The sequence below is a fragment of the Lichenostomus cassidix genome, chromosome 5 (genome assembly GCF_008360975.1).
Source record: "Lichenostomus cassidix isolate B80296 chromosome 5, HeHo_3.0, whole genome shotgun sequence".
Lineage (NCBI taxonomy): Eukaryota > Metazoa > Chordata > Aves > Passeriformes > Meliphagidae > Lichenostomus > Lichenostomus cassidix.
This window is the reverse complement of record NC_139486.1, coordinates 51765426-51785095: the sequence shown is the minus strand read 5'-3', so window position 1 is coordinate 51785095 and position 19670 is coordinate 51765426. Positions and strand designations below refer to the sequence as shown.

The 19670-nt window shown below is 41.9% G+C and overlaps 1 protein-coding gene across 3 annotated transcripts in view; it reads right to left on the bottom strand.

Annotated features, from left to right (window-relative positions):
* SYT9 (synaptotagmin 9) overlaps positions 1-17388 on the bottom strand; it is a 66408-nt gene extending 49020 nt beyond the window's left edge. For all 3 annotated transcript variants that reach the window (XM_085063053.1, XM_085063054.1, XM_085063055.1), the window contains exon 1: positions 17118-17388. In XM_085063053.1, the coding sequence (XP_084919179.1) occupies positions 17118-17265 (148 nt within the window). In that variant the 5' untranslated portion in view covers positions 17266-17388. The remainder of the gene's footprint in view (positions 1-17117) is intronic.
* Between the last annotated feature and the right edge of the window lie 2282 nt (positions 17389-19670).

The following is a 19670-nucleotide window of genomic DNA, read 5'->3' as shown; positions in this document are numbered from 1 at the left end:
GCCTGGAACACTTCCAGGGATGAGTCACCCACAACTTCTCTGGACCTCACCACCTTCATAGGAAAGATTTTTTTTCCTAATATCTAATCTAAACCTACCTTTTTTCAGTTTGAAGCCATTCCCCCCTGTCCTGTCACTTCATGCCCTTTTAAAAGTCTTTCTCCCTCTTTCTTGTGGGCTCCCTCCAGGTACTGGAAGGCCACAATTAGGTCACCCTGAAGACTTCTCTTTTCCAGGCTGAACAAACCAAATTTTCTTAGCTTTTCTTCGCAAGAGAGGTGCTCCATCTCTCTAATCATCTCCTTGGCCTTCCTCTGGTTAATATCTCTCCCATGCAACTACAAATAAATTCAAAAGTAATTATAACCAACATCTGTAACAAAAAATTGAAATAGGGGTTTTGATAAATGTAGCAATTCTGGAAGATCTAAGCAGAAAATGCAAGGAATAATATTCATGCAGATTCCTCCAGTAAAGATTTGTAGTAGTCTTCCATGCCCCAAGTGATGCATCCCATCTTCTTGAGGAATATGTAATTGTAATGGTACATGCAGTTGCTATCAAAGTTAATAGCCTCTTTCAAGTTGGAATTCTACAGATTTCAATCTTGCTGTGCTTTCTTCTAAAGCAAACTCTGCAGCATTTCTTTTATAATCTTTTATTATCAAAAGACCATTTTACATATTACATAAGAACCTTAATCTGACAATTAATTGAATGTAGAATAGCAAAATAATTAACTGGGTTAAAAGTAAGATCTAAACTAGTCTGAATATCCTGGAAATCAGTCCATGGTATTTAGGCTTGTTTTTTTCATTTGGAAGAGCTTGAAAAAAACCTTCCACCTTGTGACCTAGACGAGCTCTTTTCATCTAGCATTCTGGTAGAAGATATTTCTAATGTTTTAGACATACAATTATTGCCACTATTTGTCATATCCAGACTTTTGGAGATATTTTGTGCTTGCGGCAACTAGAATCTACACTCTCTACTAGAAAATGTATTCTACTGGGTTTGCATTTTCTTTAATTAAGTTAATTTAGCTAGATCTGTATCTTATCTCCTGAAATTATTTTCTCCAGAAAAAATTAGAACAAGCAAGTTTCTTAACATTGGGAACTAAAGAGGAACTCTGCTTTAACAAGGACAGCAAGGAAATTTGTGATTAGGTCTTTCTTTAATAAACCACTATGACATGAAAAGAGTAGGTGGTTTTGGTCTAAATTTGAGAACCAGACCTCTCTTCCAACATCCAGGCTCTGGATGACAGCAGGAGACTATGTAGCTCTCCATTCATGGGAAGGAAAATTTTGCAGATTCCTGTTGTTGGTCTGTGGGAAGGGCTTCACCTATTTTTTTTCTGTCCTAGACTGTTTCTTGGCAAAGCTCTTTGTTTTACTGAGGTTTCTAGACAGTCCATGCTAATTCTGGAGCTTTGGCTGTTTAAATAGAAAATATTGCCAGGATAAACTGGCAGAGGAATTCATGTGAGCCATTCAGTGCTGCTTCTACCTTGTGACCTAGACGATGCAGAGCAAATCCATTCCTTTAAAGAATTCCTGTCTAGTTCCACATGCAGAAGGCATTGCTCTCTTACAGACAGCACAACAACTTGTTAACTTCGGTCCTTACCCACACTGGTGTGCAGCAAATGCAGCTCCTCTTGTGCCACAAAAGCTGGTAATGGAGATTAACTTGTGGTGCCTTTATGCACAAGTTGCTGCCTCTGAAGTCAAGTCAGGGAGATTTCAAGTACAGGAAGGCCATGAGTTTGGAACATGAATGATGTTAAAGTCTTGGTATTTTTCTACTCTGAAGAAAAGTACCTCACCACAAAGGTCTCCTTATTTTGAGCTGTGTTTTTGTAAGCAATTAACTCCCCATTTTTGAGAACCAAACAACAAAACAGTAATGTACTGTGCATTTTAGGATAAATACAGTCTAGCAATTACAGTTAATTGCATATGAGATTCTCAATGAGACCGGGGATGAAACAAAGGTGACAAGCAATTTGCCAGACTGCACTTTCGGTGCCAAAATCAATTACAACATCCCAAATCCTGTAAACATATATAGTAAACTATGTGTCATTGTGCATCTTTGACTGATGTCCAGCATGTACTGTCTGGTTGTGTTTAGCTACAGGGAAGATGCAGTAACAACTCCTTTAAAAGACAGCCCACAGCACATATTTATAGAGGGAGAACAAAATATCTGCACGTACATATATTGCTGCTGCTGGTGCCAGCAGCTCCAGCGTGTTTAGGCCAGCCTCTGGCTGTCATTGATAGCGTAAATACAGAGTAATAATTAATTACTAGGCAATGCTAACCAAGGCAGAATGAGGCTGAGTATGAGGTTGAATTCATAGCACTGAGCTTATTATTCAATTTGGCTATTAGATGATAGTACCAGGGGATTACAAATCCCTCTGGGGGTTATTCTGCAGTGAAATACCACCAGTTGCACAGTATCCTACTTCTCCTAAAACAGAATTTCAAATGTGTTAGGTTCACTCAAGCAATAAACAAGAAAAAGAAGATAAACAACCTTACCAGAGAGAGAAATTATAATCACAGTGTATGGCACTGTGTTGTTTTAAGATGGGCTCAATTATAATCAGTGATACATTTTTCACATGATGCACACACCAAACTCTCCAGGTGGATGCACACAAACAAATGGGATGGAGAGAAGGGACCACCAGCTTTGCAACCTTCTTCTTGCAGACTCATGGCTGCTCTTCCTTGGGCCTGTTCCAAGGGGAGAACCACTGCTCTCCTTACCTCCCCCCAGAATCACAAGGAATTTAAAGGAGATGTTGGTGTCAGTCCCTTGTTCCTAGAAACCATAATGCCATTGCTGTGGGATACTTAAGAAAACAGCATGGAAACACTGAGCTTTCATGTCTTTTCTCCTCCCACAAGACTTGCTCAGCTGGATTGCTCTCAGAACTCAGGAATTCCTTGGGTTTGAAGAACTTAAAAAATTCTGCTACTTCTAAGGTGGAAAACAAACTCAATGGATGGTAAATTTCTAGCCACAGTTTTTTTCATCTTCTGGTCTCTAGAAATAGTAATGGAGGCTTATTCTCATTTCTCCAGAGACAGCTACATCCCACTTTTCTTGCTAACTGGGATGTGCTGATGAGATTATTTTTTCAGTTATTTCAGCGGGTGATTTTAAGATAAATTTTTGAGAACTTGCTACTTTTTTCTTTGTCATCCAACACAGTTAGATAAAGCAACCACCAATATTTAATTCTTATCCTGGTTCCACATGGCCCCTCAAAATAAATAAAGAAAATTAGGTTAAAAAATAAATTAAAACCACTCATCTGAAAGCTTAATTATATTAGGAAAAAGTATGCCTAAAACTGAATTACATGAACATTACTTGAAATTTTCTCTTTAGAGTCAGGTACTTGTACACATCCTTTTCTCAGGAGGTGCCAGTGATCCTATTTGTTTAAAATTAACACAATTCCCACCACTGTGTTGACTCAGATGATTGTAGGAAAAAAGGAATAATTTTTTGAATGACTAAAATGTGAATGTCTAGAAAACAGAAAATATTTCACTTGTAAGCATGAGATTACATTCATTAAGGCAAAAAAAACCTGACAAAAAGAAAGAAGAAGGGAAACGGACCAAGTCCTTCCAAGAACTGCATGTTCCGTATTTCCAGAATTGTGAAAGTTGGGCTGTTAGTGGGTTGTTGAGCAGAGTTACCCAATGTTAATTTCTCCAGAGGACTTTCATGTAAGGGGTGGGTGATTAATTCTGTAAGTTTCCTAAACATGAGCACAACACACATTGAGTAATACTGAAATTAATAAAAAAAATATACATCCTTAAGGACAAGTAAACTGAGCCATTAAAAATACACTGTCTAATCCCAAACGTGAGTGGGACACAAAATGGGGCACATTAAAAAGGTGTGCTCTTCCAGAAAAAAACCCCTTTTTATTGCACATTTCTCCTACAATAATGTGAGCAGGATTACCATGACCATATTCCTTTCAGTTTCTGTCTCAAATGCTGTCACACCAAGATGTGCATTTGCAATCCAAGCCAGGCCATGAATGCAAACACTCAAAACTCTCATGCTGAAAATGGGGCAGTAAATGGTAAAATGCTGGGATATGCAAAAGATTACCTAAAGTTACCCTGTTAGAGCTGTTGCTGTGTCAGATACAGGCTGGAGTGTGTGGCATGACTTAAGTCTGAGAATGTAAATCCAAGCTTGCCAAAAAGGTATCATGAATAAATTCCATAGCTAAACATATGAAGCCCAGCACAGAAATAGAAGTTTTGAAATCCTCCTTATGCTTTTATTCGTTCCCACTTGAATGTGCATTTCACAAAATCACTGCTTCTCAATTATGGCTTCCTTGCTGATAAAAGAGGCACATTTCTATTTGCTAACCTACACAGGAGGAAAATGTATTCTGTTTATTATTTATAAGAGTAAAGTGCTGAGAGGCCCCAGAAAAGCCCAGGCACTTGTTAGGTGTTTGCTATGAAAATAGAGCGAGCCATATTCAGGCAGGCTACTTTCCACCAAAATCCTTGGGCCCACTGTTTTCTCTTGGCTGTTTTTAGGCAGTTTTCTGCTCAGTGCTTTACTGACATCACACTTGAGACATGCCCTGCTTCCTCTGCTGATTACAGACAGGGCATTAAATGGAGTTTTAACTGCATATCAGTACTGAAAAAGCAGCTGAAAGGCTGGAGAAAAACAGCACTGACAGATTCCTACAAGATCACATCCCAAGTGCTTGGCCTTAGTTAAAAAAAGAGCCTTAGTTTTCATGGTCCCCAACTAGTAACCTATTCCAGTCAACTAAACCATGACTCCTGTGTCTAAACAATATCCCTGAGTCAAACACATTTGTATTAACATATTGTTGAGCAATATTTGATTTGCAGGATTCACAGGCAGGCATCTCCTGTGCTGTTTTGTTTGTTCATAGTCCTCCTCAGCCGGGGTGAAGTCCTTCCATTACCTTGAACCAAGTGCGTCAGCATCGTTCCTTCTTTCAATTGCTGAGTCAGGAAATACTCTGTCAAAGCTTGCTTTTTCCCCTTTTTTTTTCCAAAGGCTAACAGGTAAAAATATTATAAACAACACTTGGGTTTTTAAAAACAATATTAATATTTATCTCAGGATGACTTAGGGATTTAGGATCTATTTGCTTTCATTTGCTGGGAACAGTACTTCTTGAAATGCTGTAAAAGGAGTGCTTCTCTGTTCATCAAGGCTGGTTATGCAACACCTCTGTACCTAACATTATTTCTATTCTTGTCCTAATAAAACTATTTTTATTTACTAGCAACCTTTCTAAATTTAACAACCCCAGCACGTGCTGTACTATATACCATGAATCCAAGATCTTACGTGAATATCCACTGTGAGGTGATGCTTCTTTTAGCATCAATGATTCTATGATTGCAATTATTAGCTGTCAGCCATGTTTCAAACTGCTGGGACTGCCACAAAAAAGAAAGAATTGCTCCTCTTTTACAGCTTTGGAAGTTTTATACTGCTGGAGTCCAAGGACTTACATATTTCCCAGATGCAGCTAGCTGTTCGTGCTGTCATGCATTCCACTACACTCCTTTACTGATTGCTTTATCACATTTAGTTTGCTCCCTGATCTTTGAGATAGCATTTTAAGGCACTAATTTTTCAGCTTTCTGATCTGCTTTGCTTAGAGAGATAATAAAAAGGGATTTTCACAGGCCTTGATGCAGCAGTGAAGACTTGAGAAAGGAAAAGAGCAGAGGATGGAGGGACTGCACAGCTTCTTTGCCCCTCCATCTCCTTTACAGCATTATGTCATAGCAGAAACTGTTAGCAGGGCTGTGGAAGAGAAGCAGACAATGGAGAAACAAAAACAAAGGGAAGAGAGCTGCCAAATTCACCCTTGGCAAAAAACATCTCACAAAGTCAGCAAGACCATCCCAAGAGGAAATCCAGTGTGGGAGAAAATTAGGGATGCTGCTCAAGAGAACAGGACCTGGTGAAATAAAAGGCAGTACTGATTTGGGGTTTTGAATTCCCTAATTCCCATCCTCCCTGGCTCTCATGATTTTGAATGAAACATTAATACTGCTTCAGATGCTTCTTCCCTCCAAGGCCAATCAGCTGCTCGGCAGGGCGTGAAGCGGTTGTTCATTCAAACAGCTAACGAGGGAGTGGAAGGACAGAGCTAATTCTGAGGCTTTTCCAGCACTGCTGAAGCTCACATTTGCCTTGACACACAGGGAATGACCTGAAGAGCCTCTCTCCACTTTGGAAGAGGAGTGGTGCTGTACTAATTCTGCGTAAACAAGCCTGACTTGTCAGAAGGGATAATTTTTCACAATACGGCCATAAACATCCAGTTTTAAGACTGGAGTAGACACCTCGCCCTGCTTAGTGCCATGGCAACAAATACCACTGGAAATCTTCCTCATACAGAGGGGTACAGAAAAAAAGGAGGTAAAACTGCCAAACAACTGAAAATGTCAAATCCCAAGCCTACCATTTTAACAAAATTCTCTCACTGGACAACAGAGCCTTTAGGATAAGAAGTGAATCCTAAGAGTGAATTCTAGATGTTCCTGAAGGTGAAAAACTGCTTTCCCCTAACCTGGCAAGGAATGAAAAGTTGAAGTGGCTGAAGATGCTGCTGGTTCTTTTGCTATTAAGGTCTGTTCTGGTTTCCAGATTCCAAGAAAGAAAGAGAAAAGAAGGAAGAAAAGTACATCAAAGGAAGAAAGAGCAGTTTTTGTTCACAATGCTGGGTCTGACTTGTAACACTACAGAAGGACCGATGGAGTAATCACTATCAAATTGCTCTGGCAGACCTATACCTGTGCACTGCTATTTTGGGAACTGCTTTTAGCTATTTTATCATCACTGGCTCCTAGCAGCAGCAGGAAAGAAATCATCTTGACTAGTCAATTCGCTCTTTATAACACAATGACAACAGAACAAGAGACAGGTACAGAATGAATAAGGTAGGCAGGAACAAGACATTAACTTGAGAATATGAGCAGATATAAAAATGTTACACCTTCTGCAGCTAAGAGAAGCTGGCAGGAACAGTGATGCTGCTGCACAGGGAAGAGTCAAAGTGACAAGTTTTCCTTATTAGGGGAAGCCATGATGGCCAAGCTTTCTCTTTCCTGATTAGCCACAGCCTGACTGTCAGCATCAAATCACAAGTTCTCAGGCTGGCTTAGAAAGCCATTGAACCCACAAAAAACCCAGGCAACAAACAAACCAACGATAGGACCCCAAGACAGACAAAAAATTTGGACAGATCTGCTTTGTCTTCTTTTTTTTCTTTACAGTAAACTCCATAAAGAAGCCCAAAAGGCTTTTAAAATCAGGACAAAAAGGGCAAGTTTTAGTGTAATATAGACCAGAAATAGAAATTCTTACAACAGAGGTATAACACAGTACATCCACAATCTTCCCTGTCTACTAGGTCCCCACAGGCAGGTCCTTAAAACCCCAGGCTTCAACTCTGCTAGCTCTAATTTTCAAGTGACAGCAAGTCTGCTTGGTGCTTTTTGGTCCCTTGGGAATATGAGGGATACCTCACTCTTCAGAGGCTTGGCTGCCTGTTCTGCTCCTCATGTCCACCTCCCGAGCAGCATGAATGACAGGCACTATGCTCATGCATGTTGCACCACGAGGTTTCACCCCTCTTTGTTTGTTCACCTAGGAACTTAAAACAAACAAAACAAATGGACAAAACTAGGTCAACCCCCTCACCAACTGTTTACCTGCTAAACCTCTCACCTCCATTGTTTAAAACTTATTAATCATCCTTAATATTTTTCAACATAAAAAGAAAAAAAAAAGAAAGAAGAAAAATTGATATTTGATTTTTGTTATCATGGATGACTTAGTGGCATCTGGAGAAATAAAAACCTTTCTCGATGGCATTATCTATTGCAGGGGAGAGCACAATCACAGCAGTAAACAAAATTTGAGCAACTGGTTTAGATTTGTGTCTTGTATTACCCCAAGCAAATTGGTCAAGCAAAAAAAAAATATACTGATAAAAGAATTTTCTCTTCAGAGCTTTATGTATTTTTGAAGTGATGCTAGATCTGTTTTCTCTTGTATTTGGTTGCTAATGGAAGTAAAATCTCTTTTCAGGAGGTAAGAGCTGCCATAATGGCACTGCTACACATATCCTACATCAGCCCTACTACAGGGAATAGGATAGCACTCAGCAAGAACAACTCAATACCTGCTGCATTTCCCTGTGGCCAGGCTCAGGAAACATCTCTTTCTTTGTGCTGTGCAGAGAGAACTTAGCATAATGAATACTTGAGATCAGCCTATTTAGGGTAGGCTTCCCAAAAAGAGATAGAACAACTAGGCATTAATTTTATCCATTCCACTTCTCTAGGGGAAAGAAATAAACTCTTTTAAATGGGTAAAACATCTGCTACAAATAGAAACAGAAGATCATAAGACTGTTGGTCTCATTGATCATTTTCTAATTAGCATTGCACATTCCTTTCTATAATAGTAGGATAATTTGTACGGAATTACAAGTTGTAATTATTTATAAAATTGGATAGATGTGAGAAACAGCTTTTGTAACGTCTTAATATTTACTGGTGAAACCATGAACTCTATAGCCATGAAGCTCTTGTGAATGACAAAAGAAGCAGAGAGTTTTAAAATGGAATTCTAAGGGAATTTTACATACCTGTTGACAGATGCCCAGTGACACACCACGTGTGTAAGATGGGTCAAACTTTATGTACTGATTGATTAGACAGCTGTGGCTAGCACAGGTTTTTCCCACGAGAATTCTTCTTGTGTTTTATAAATAAAGATAGGGTTTGGGTGTTGTTGGAACAGTGTCCCAGAACTTGGACAGTGCAGGCCTGGCCAATCAGGCCTGGGGGAAGGCTTCTGACTGACCAATCTGGGTGACTTTTGAAAACTCTATATATATATGATGAAATCAAAACAATAAAGGTCATTCCTTCTTGCCACTGAGAACTGGTGCTTTCATTACTCTGCTAGCTGCTCAACAGCAACAGACAGCCACTTAAATTCTTACTGCATTCTGAAATTACACTAAATGTGAAAAGAAAACAAACCATACTGTTGAAGTCAGAGGACTAAACCAGAGATGAATCAAAGAGATTAGAAATGCGGCAGTAAATAAAATGAGATGCTGCTTGAGAAATGGAGTGGGAACACCCTGAGGGGCAAACACCTGAAACACTGGTATATACATGTATTATTTAAAAAGGGATGGAGAAACCAGGCACAAAGTAACCTGGGTGGGAATGATGAAGACTGGTTTACAAGCAGAAATTTTAAAAGATAAATATTTAGTATTTTGCATATGCATATGAAAGGTCCATCACAGGGGGAAGGAAGTATTTAGGGAGTTTCACAGACTGTAAGATAGAATTAGGATATTTTAAACAAACTCCCCAAAGGAAATGTAATGGACTGAAGAAATGTATTGGAAATACACTGGAAAGGCTTTCTTCTTATGTGCATGTGAAACTCAGTAGGAAAAAATAAGAAAGTGAGAAAGTATCCTGGCAGGAATGATCCTATTTCAAATCCTCATTCTTCTTATTTTAAACACCCTTTGAAAGCTTTAACTCCAAAATCATTAGTGCCTGACTTTTTTTTGTTAATGTGGTGGATTTACAGCAATAATCTGAAAGCTTTCTCTGACAGATTATAGACTCTTCCAACATTTATCTTTGGTAGAGACACATCAACTGTAAATTGCCTTAAAACATACAGACACACATGCCAGTTTCGACTGCATCTGCTATATTTCTGAATTCCAGCTAACCTTGGGAGGTACACAGGATCAAATCCTGTAGCGTACACGTCTGCCAGAGGAAGCCAAACTGATCTCACTTTGCTAATGAATGCCTAAAATCAAAAAAAAAGAGAGGCAGCTGAATGTCTTGAGAAGCTTAAACCACACAATACCCAGTGTGACTACAATAGCAATTGTAACAAATGTGCAAACCACCACCTGTTATACATAACACTTTCTTTCTGTACTCTCCAAATAAATGGATCAAGTAGTCTCCACTTAGCAGTACTACAAAGCATGCAAAAAAGATTGATCTTGTAAAAAGATGAACTTTAAAACTGCAGGTTTTATAAGCTGTAACTGACAGCATTCCTTCCATCTGTAATTAATTATTCTAAATTCTTATCCCTTGAATGCAAATTTTGTTAGCAATATGAAAGGAACATAAAGCTTTAGGTCAAAATAATCTCTCTTTATCTCTTTGGTCTAAATAAAGCCACAGAAGAGCTTAAATGAATGATAAAATATAGCAAAAGATGTACAGTGCAATGTTCTTAAGTACAGCTTTGCACTACATCAACAATGATCATTATTTTCAGCAGGGGAAGAGCTAAACCCTAGAAATGTGGTTTTAAACAAAAATACATAAATTGCAGTTTATGTTCAGCCTCTACGTATTACACACCAAAGTTGGTACAGAGCTGCACAGCCTCGAGATTGAGTTTAACCAGATCTGCTGTTATGACAGCAATAATTTTGGACTTACATTTCTAGGTCTCTGAATTGTCAGTGTAATTAAACTCACACAAATTAGCTTGGAAAGGAATTTTCCAGAAAGCTGTCTGGGGGAACATGTGGCTGATCATTTGTACTTGGGTCACTAAATGTGTGGATCACACGAATACGTAACAATTCAGAATTCTACCAGTACTGAAAAATATCATTACTGTAACACAAGTTTGTGGGGTTTTGGCAATTAATAACCCAAAAATCTGTTACAGTAACACCTCTGCTAAAGTAATCAGAGCTTTCTGTGCCAAATGTAAACTGCTGCCTTGCACAAAGATTATGGGTAATTCTTAGGAAAGTGTAATTAGAAAATTCTTTGCCCTTTCCCCCCATGTACAAGGAATGTGCAAATCCCATTGAAATAAGAGCTATGACAAGTGCAGTGATCAAGATTTAGTGGCACAACCAGTTTGTATCTATAAGGACTAAATTTAGCCTGTTGCTCTTCATCAGCAAAACTGGCATTTAAGATGAGAATTCAGGTGTAAGTCAGACTGTATGCTATTTAGCCATCCTAATTTTCAAAGGTCATTACTCTTCAGGTTGTTTTCAATTATATATATTTTTGTTACTCACAGTTGAAAATAGCCCATTTTCCTTAATGTTCGATACACACTGGGAAGAGACTTGCATGAACTGTGTGATGACTGCAGAGATAACTGATTTTTGATTCAGTTAGCATGTTATTCTAGCTTGTAGCATTACTCCACAAATGGGCTTGCAATGGCTTTGGGAAATAAGTATTATTTTAATATATATATCTTAGAGGAGTAAACACATTCATGTTAAATGCAAAGGGCTGTAGTTGGCATCGGTCTATTTAACACAGTACAATCCATTGTTATAGTTTCAGTGTATAAGGACAGACTGTAGACAACAAACATTTGGTAAATTTCCCATATAAGTGAGGACTGAAACCAAAAGGGAAATGGAAGCCCCTGAAAGCTCCCACTTTCCACCCCTGTACTGAATCTGGATGCAGAGGCCAAGAAGGGCTACAAGGCACCTTCCTCCTGTCTTTTTCCCCTAGACTGAAACCCTTCTCCTCCCCACAGTGTCCAGGAGCAGCCATGGGACAGCAGTGGTGTGAGGTTTGCCCACAGGGACTGCAGAAAACCTACTCGTGTTTGTTTTCTCAAGGTAAAGTGCTGCTACAGTGAAGCTGCTTTGCACCTCTGAAAAATATGAAGTGATCTCAGCGGTGCAAGGCTCTTTCCTTTCATATCTGAAGAGTATTTAACATGACTGTGTTCCAGCCTGATCAAAGCTCAGTTTTATCATGAGGAAAATCTTTGTAGCCTTCCTTTTCTCTAGTTCTGAAGGGTAAATCATAGCTTAAACACCAATGCATCTCTAGGTTACCTGTAAAAAGAACAAAAATACGTTCTAGCAAAAAGTTATGCGCAGTTATAGTAAATTATTTACTTTTATTTACATTTATTTACCTTAATTATAGTTTCAAGTCTTTTTAAGCACACAGGTAGTACCTTTACTTTGAATAAGATTTGCTCTTTTCTACAAATTGTTTTGAAGTTTAGCTATCTGTTTAAAACAGATTTCCAAGGAATAAAACAGTATTAAACTCCTCCAGTATGACAGGAAAATCTCTGAGAGCCTCTTTGTTTAGAGGGAATTAAACTACCTGAGCATTTTAGAATTCAAGCAACAGGAAGTAATATTTTTTACCTTTTTCATACTCGTTCCTGCCTTTTCAAAAGAGAAAAAGAATACATATTTTAGTCTACAATACATAACATGACTGTATTTTTTTAAACTTTTGAAAAAGCACTTTGTTTCTTGAAAACCAGAGGAACTTGGGCCTCACATGTGTTCGTTCATTTGACCTCATGAGAGTGAATATGATTCACACTCATCCTCTATCCTACAAAGAGTCTTGCACTAGCATGACACTTGGAATACTATCAGTTTGGAGTGGTAGCATTCTACATGCATTTTTCAGGAGGAAAAGAAAAGTAAAACTATGGAAAGCAACTGCTCACAGTGAGTAAAATAGAAATAAAAAAACATACTGGAAGTTACTTCACCCACTCAAATGTTTTTCATGTCTTTACAACTTGTAAATGCTTTTTGCATTTATCTAGATAAATCTAGATGTACTTAGCATCTTGATGAAATTCTGCACTTTGATATGCTCCTGGAAGATTTCTAGGGTGAGGTTGGAATAAATCAGGAAGCAATTGGAGGCATAAAAAATTTAAAACACCTTTTTAAGGAATCAAACTACTTTCTGAAGACAGGTTTTGTTTTTAAAGTCCATTCTGAAATAAAGGGACACTTTCTGGGGTACAATTTAATTGCAAGTATTAGCTTTCCAGGGAATGACCAGTTTACTGGAACAACACTCCCCACAGAAAACCTTGGCTCTCACATTCCACCAGTGGGTTGGGAGGCCACATTTATGCCTGTTAGGCTTTTTGTGTTTTTCTCTGTCCTGAAGTTGAAAGTATACATTAAAAAATAAAGTACTAATTCATAAGATACTTAAATTGCACCGCAAGACCATAACTGCAGTTTCTCATATATTTTATCTTCAATATCCATCCCATTTCCATTCCCACATTTTTTAACTTCTTGACTGTCAACTATCTTTACCTCAATCAAGAACTAAATTCTGCCTCTTTGTCACTGTGCAATATTGATCTCATACTTGCAACCTGTAGAATACTATATGCCTAATGGCCATCACTGTGCCCACAATGTTCATTGTGTATTCTGTTTTAGCATCTATAAGCCAATTTTAAAGAACATAATTAAGAATATTTTAAGACCTTACTGGCTCGTCCTCAAGATGTGCAATCCAAGGCAAAAGAAAAGAAATCTTTACTTTTTATTTATATTCATTTTTCTACTACAAAATTAATGAAAACTCACTATGATTAGTGACTTCGACTTTTTTTAATAACTCTTATCTTCATAAGCAGCTTTTTTGTCTTAATTCCTCTTTTAATGTTTAGTCTCTCCATCAAGACTTTCTGCTTTCATCATTTTGTTGTTGTTTTGGTTTAGTGGATTTTCTTTTTTTTTACACATTGATAGAATTCTTCTTCTCAAGCAATGTCCATTCCTCCTCTACAACATTTGCTTTATCTGGTGTCATGGGGTGGTATTTCATGATCTTGAGTGATTGTTTTCAAATGCCCACATGACAAATGTGGTTTTCACTTGCATATCTCTGAGAGGTCCACCTGACTCTCCTTTATGAATGTATTACATACTTGATGTGTTCAGACTTCGCAATTTACCCTCATAAAGCCCTTCTATGATACAGAAATATTGTTGACATTTTACAATGGAACAGAAAACGAGTCAGCTTATTAAGGTATCTAAATGCTTAAGGATGCCTCCTGGGATTTTCAAGGTTGTTCTGACATATAACTCTTATTGAACTAATTGAAGATTTTTCACTAAATGCCTAATTTGCATTTTTAGTTTTCTGAAAAGCTTTAAAATCTGACTCACTTGTGTCACCCTTTAAATCCAGGGTACCAGTGCATTAAACCCAGATCTCATTAGCCCTTAAACTTATGCTCAAAGCACGTGCAGTACTCCCCACAACAGGGGGAAGTTGCATGAAAAATAAAGATGTGGTGCACACTGCAAGCATCCAGTCCCCTCCTCGTCTGAGTCACACAGCAAACACAGACGGCAGGGAGCCACAAAGCCAAGTGCATCAGATGTCAGGCAAGAGAGGAGCGGATCTCTGGGGATCTGGCTGCTCAGGGCTGGGACTGAGGGGCGCCAGGAGGCCGAGTTTGCAGACAAACACTGCTCTCAGGCTCAGCAGCCCCTCAGCTCATTCCCTCCCTCAGTTAGGGGTTGGTTTTTCTAACAACTCCTGACGGGGGACAGAGCCAACAGCTATGAATGGCTCCAACCAAAGGTGCTGCAGAACCCCCATGTCGTTGGGTTTAGGCAAGTAGCAACTTTATTTCAGAAGAACTTCTGAAAGCATTTCTGCTCACGTTAATTCTGGGACAACAACTAATCATGTATGTTTGCTAGCTGCACTTTTCTCCCCTCTAACGCTGTAAGCATTTTTACATTGCTCTTTTGGACAGCCCAAGAGCAAGTTACTCAGTTTGACTCAAGCACATCACCTTCACACCTTGGGGGGCAGAAAGCTGGAACAAGGACAGCTTCATCTTTTGCCCAGCTCTGGTAAGGAGACGCTGTCCTTCAGCACCGCTTTTCTTCACATCCCTATGTTTATGCCACTAGTGGCTGGAGAGGGAATGGATCAGCTGTCAGGCCTTTTTAAGGCCACTTCGCCCTTGTTAAGTCAATGAAACTCACCGTATAAAGCAAGCTGGATTTGGTCAGTTTACTTACTGCCCTCTGACTGTGAATGGTATTGCTTGATTTTGGAAGCCATGTGCACTGTCTTCCTGCAGCCCACAGCACCACAACTAAGCACCAGCCAAACAAACCACATGGACAGCCAGTTTATTGGGATAATATATGTATTTTAATCAAAGAAATCTGAGACTAGGTAAATTAACAAATTCCTTCCATTACTTCCTTACAGAAGTATTTTCCAAGTCATGGCTTATGCGTAACATGTTGCCTGCTAGACCCTCTGAGACTGGCTGCAGCTGCAAAAAATAAAAATGTTCAGATTGAGGCCAATGGGAAGATGCTGCCTGCAGCATAATTGCTCACTGTTGTTGCACATTGGCTGGCGAAGGTTAGGGACTGCTGCTCTGTGTAATCGAGCAGGTTCACAACAATACTGGAAGGCTGTTGTGTAATAACAGTTCAAGCAAAACAGGTAGAAATAAACACACATTTTATTTTTTTCATTTCATCTTTAGGTAGAGGTGATAAATTTTTACTGAGCACACCATGTTTTAAAATCACTCCCAAACAGATGCCAGGTACTCTTTTTGCCCGAGGCTGATGGAAAAAAAGCAGGTAGCTTCTGAGAGAAATCTGAAAAGCTGTTATCCAAGTAGCTGAGGTTAAAGTCTCCATATGCATTTCAAGTAGTTTTGTATCCGAAGTGAGGACTGATTTAAGCAGACGTCTTTGGAATCATGACCTGATATACAAATATGTGATTGATCCTTCAGTAAGTGAAAATTACAGAAAATCACAGGTGTCTGTCACAAAAATTACTGCTTATATGAACAAAGTAATTAAATCTGCCTATACAAACCAAACAATTAAATTTGCCTACTTTTAAGGAATCCTTATCAAACATTGCATGAATCATTTCAATTTGAATATTTTAAGTAGTGAAAAGCCAGAATGGCTGCAAATAGCTTTGGATACAAGCGAGCTGAATGACAGAAAATTCCTTATTCATTTATTGTGATAGGAGATCTTTCTCCTTCATCGAGTATTTTTTTACTTAGTTTTACTTGTTTTCTCCAGGCCTTCAGCATATCCAAGGATTTGTCAGGAAGTTGCACTCTGAGTGTCACTTCAGGCTCACTAAATTACAGAAAAATACTTAAGAACAGAATGTCATTAGACTGTCCTATGCTAAATGGACTGGTTTATTTCAGAGAATAACGAAGCAATGAATACTGTGCTGTGATGATCGGCTGATCTAGCAGCAAGCCTTTCCAGTACTGCAAACGTTTATCAACTTCCCTTTTAACTCTCTACATTTCTCCTCACACTGAGGAAACTCAACTCGACGATGTAAAAATAAATATACTAAGTTCCTACTTTAGATCGCAATTTGCCTTTCCCCTGTGTCCAGAGACATATCCTCAACCTTTTCACGTTTTTGTGCAGCTGGAGCTCAGCTTCCTTATGAGAAAGCTTCCTTAAGTTAAAGTTTCTAAGTAAGAGTGCTATGCCACGATGCGGAAACCATGATCCTGACACGCACCCAGAAAACCACCCAGCGCACATCTTGTCATACCTACAGCCCCCACATCCGCTACAGAAACGCGAGGAATAGTCTTTCTAGCTTGTGACATACAGAACTGGGGAGTTGGGTGAAATCGCGTTCCGGTTAAACCGAGCTACGAGCCCGCACAGCTCTGCGCTTCACGCCGGGCGCTGGGAGGGCCGGCGGAGCACGGGGGCAGCTCCGGGGCTCCGGCACTGCAGCAGAGCCGCGGCGGGGCCAGGCAGGGCGGCTCCGACCCGCTCCGGGCGGGCAGCGGCCAAGCAAAGTTGCCCGCCAGCCCCCCCGCTGCCGCACCCGGCGCGGGCTCGGGGAGCGCTGCGGGCTCGGGGAGCGCTGCGGGCTCGGGCTCCGCATCTCCCCCAGCGCCGGGCGCTGCAAGCGAGCCGGGCGGCACCGACCCTGGGGCAGCTCCGCGTCCCCGGAGCGAACCCCCGCAGCCCCGCGTCCCCGGAGCATCCCCCGTCCGCCTCCTTCCCTCCTCGGCCGCCCGCTCCCGGGCAGCCCCCGCCGCGCCGGCAGGCCTCTCCCCGCGGCACCGGCCGCCCGGGGACGCTCGGGGGACTCGCCCCGCTCCCGCAGCCGGGGCCGGGGGGAGGCCGCCGGTGCCCGCGCCCCCGAGGGCGGCGGCCGTACCTGAGTCGCTGAGGCGGGGCCGGGCTCTGTCCCGCAGGTAGTAGATGAAATCCCGGCAGTTCTCGTTCTCCACCGCCCCGACGGAGCACAGCTCGGCCAGCAGCTGCAGCGCTTTCTGGCAGATCTCGTCCTCCCTGTCGCCGGGCATCGCCCCGCAGCATCCTCGGGAGCGGAGCGGAGCCCTGCGGTCAGGCGCCGCGCCGCTGCCCGCCGCCCGCCTGCAGCCGCCGCGCCGCCGTCCGCATCCTCCTCAGCCGGCGGCGCCCGCCCCGCCGGGCCGGGCCGGGCCGGGCCGCCCGCCGCTCCCCCCGGTGCCGCGGCCGGGGGCGGCCGGGGGTCCCACCAGTTGAACGCGAGGGCGGGGAGCGCCGGCGCCGCGGCCGCCCAGCCGCGCTGGCGCAGCGCTGCCGGCGGGGGAGCGGGCGGGAGCCGCCGCGCCCCTCTCCGCCCCGGGGGCAGGACAGCCCCGCTCCCCGGCCCCGGCCCGCCCGCCGCCCGCGCCCCCGAGCGCACACGCTGCTCCGCGGCCCGGGGCGGCGCGGGTGCAAACTTCAGCGGCGGCGCGGCGGCTGGCGGAGGACGGTCCTGGGCGCGGGTGCTGAGGGACAGCGCCCCGTCCTGCGCCTCCCCATGGCGGGCAGGCCCGGCCCTCCGCCGCTCGTCCCGCGCCGTGCGCCCTTGTGCCGCGCTGCCGCTCCTCCCGGGAGCGAGCCCGCTCGCTCGGCTAACTGAGAGCGAACGCCGCGCTAGCGGAACGCCTCGCAGCCCGGAGCCCGGGGAGGGGGAGATGCTAGAGATGTATCCCGGGCGGAGCGGCGCTCTTCATTCCGCAGATTCATGTTTCGGCCCGAGAGGGTGACGGGTTAAAAAGAGTTAAAGCGCGGCTGAGAGAGCTCGGGCACCTGAGAGCCAGCCATAGCCGGAGGGGAGGGCAGGAGAGCCTTGCCGGAGGAGGTGGGGGCTGAGGAGATGTCTGCCATTAGGCATGTTTATCCTGACAAGTAGGAGATTCGTAAGGTGCTGCTTTGCTTTCTGGGTTTGTAGGCTGGGAGGCTGGTGGGTGTCATGAGGGGAAAAGCTGAGAACTGGCTGCTCCATTTAACTTCGTTTTCCCCCTCTCTTTTTCTCCCTTTTATAATAGTTTAAGCAAATATCAAAGGCCATGATGAGCTCAGAAAGTTCAGGCTGGTGTGGATGCTCAGCCTACTGTTTAAAAACTGCTGATAACGGTTCTAGAAATAGCATCATCTTCTAGTAGAGGCTTTTTTCTTCTTAAAGAAAAAAGTATATCATCGAAATAAGATGCATTCTGGGAAAGGGAATGATATTAACAAGAAAAGTTGTTTACTAGTATAACTTGCCTCCTAGTGCTTTGGCAACATTGCTCATGTCTGAAATTCATTTCACCCCCACCCCTCCCGACCCCACCCCCCTTGAATAGAAAACTGATATCTGTAAAACATGATTGTATAAGCCAGGCATAATGCTACCAGTAATCAGACAACTCACTCATGCTTGCTTGTTGTTATTAAGAATTAATAATAGACAATAAAATGAAATGTAGCTGTTACAATTGTCACCACTGTAATCACATTTTTGAGGGTCAGAGATTTTGATGACATCAGTATATGTTTTCACATCTAATCAGGTGAAACTCGGCTAGTCTCAATAAATGCTGCACAAATATTCATCTCGGTGCTGGAAAAACCAAGGCAATTTGCTTGTTTCTCCAAGCATGCAGGGAGAAAGGGTTCTTAAGAGGTACTGTCAGTCACAGCTTTTTCTCTGACACTACGGATCAGGCTGTAGCAGTCCTGCTGCTTTACCTATTGCAGTGAAGAAGGGCCAGATTTTGAAGAACTTGGTAGAACTAGAGATACCAGAATGTCTTTTTAGGATAAAACAGATTCAATAGGGCTATCAAATCATTCATATATATGTAAACTCTCTAGAGGCAGAAACTTTCTAATCTGTAACACAAAATCAAGTCCTGGCCAATACTAGTGAAATGTTAAAGAGGAGGAAGGACAGAGGAGATATCAAAGACCACTGACAGAGATATCTGCAAAGTACAGTCAATGTCCAGTAATCATGTGAGACCAGATTTTGAATTACTGTAAAATTAGCCTATAATTTTGATATTATTTGGATATATTTTGGGAGTTTGGCACTGGCCAAGATAGCTGTGCTGTTCTATAGCTTGACTTCTGTCCAGGACAGACAAATACATCAACTGCAAAGTGATATTAATGCATTTACCAGAGTGTGACTTTTTATCCTGTGGGACCACAAGTTCATTGCTAGCTTGGGATTCAAGGCTGGTACAGATTGAACTCTGGACAGCCTGGTGATGAAGCAGTAATTTCTTTATCCTTTTCCTATAACTAAAACATCTTGCTTCATTTTTATAAATACCAGCAATTTGAAGGGGCTGAGATGTTTGTAAGACAGGTGCTTAGAGATGGAAATTTTTCAGTCTGGTGGAGGAGAGACCATGAAACTATTTGGACTTCACTGCTAGTAAACAAAGACATCTATTCTCCAAAGCTCTAA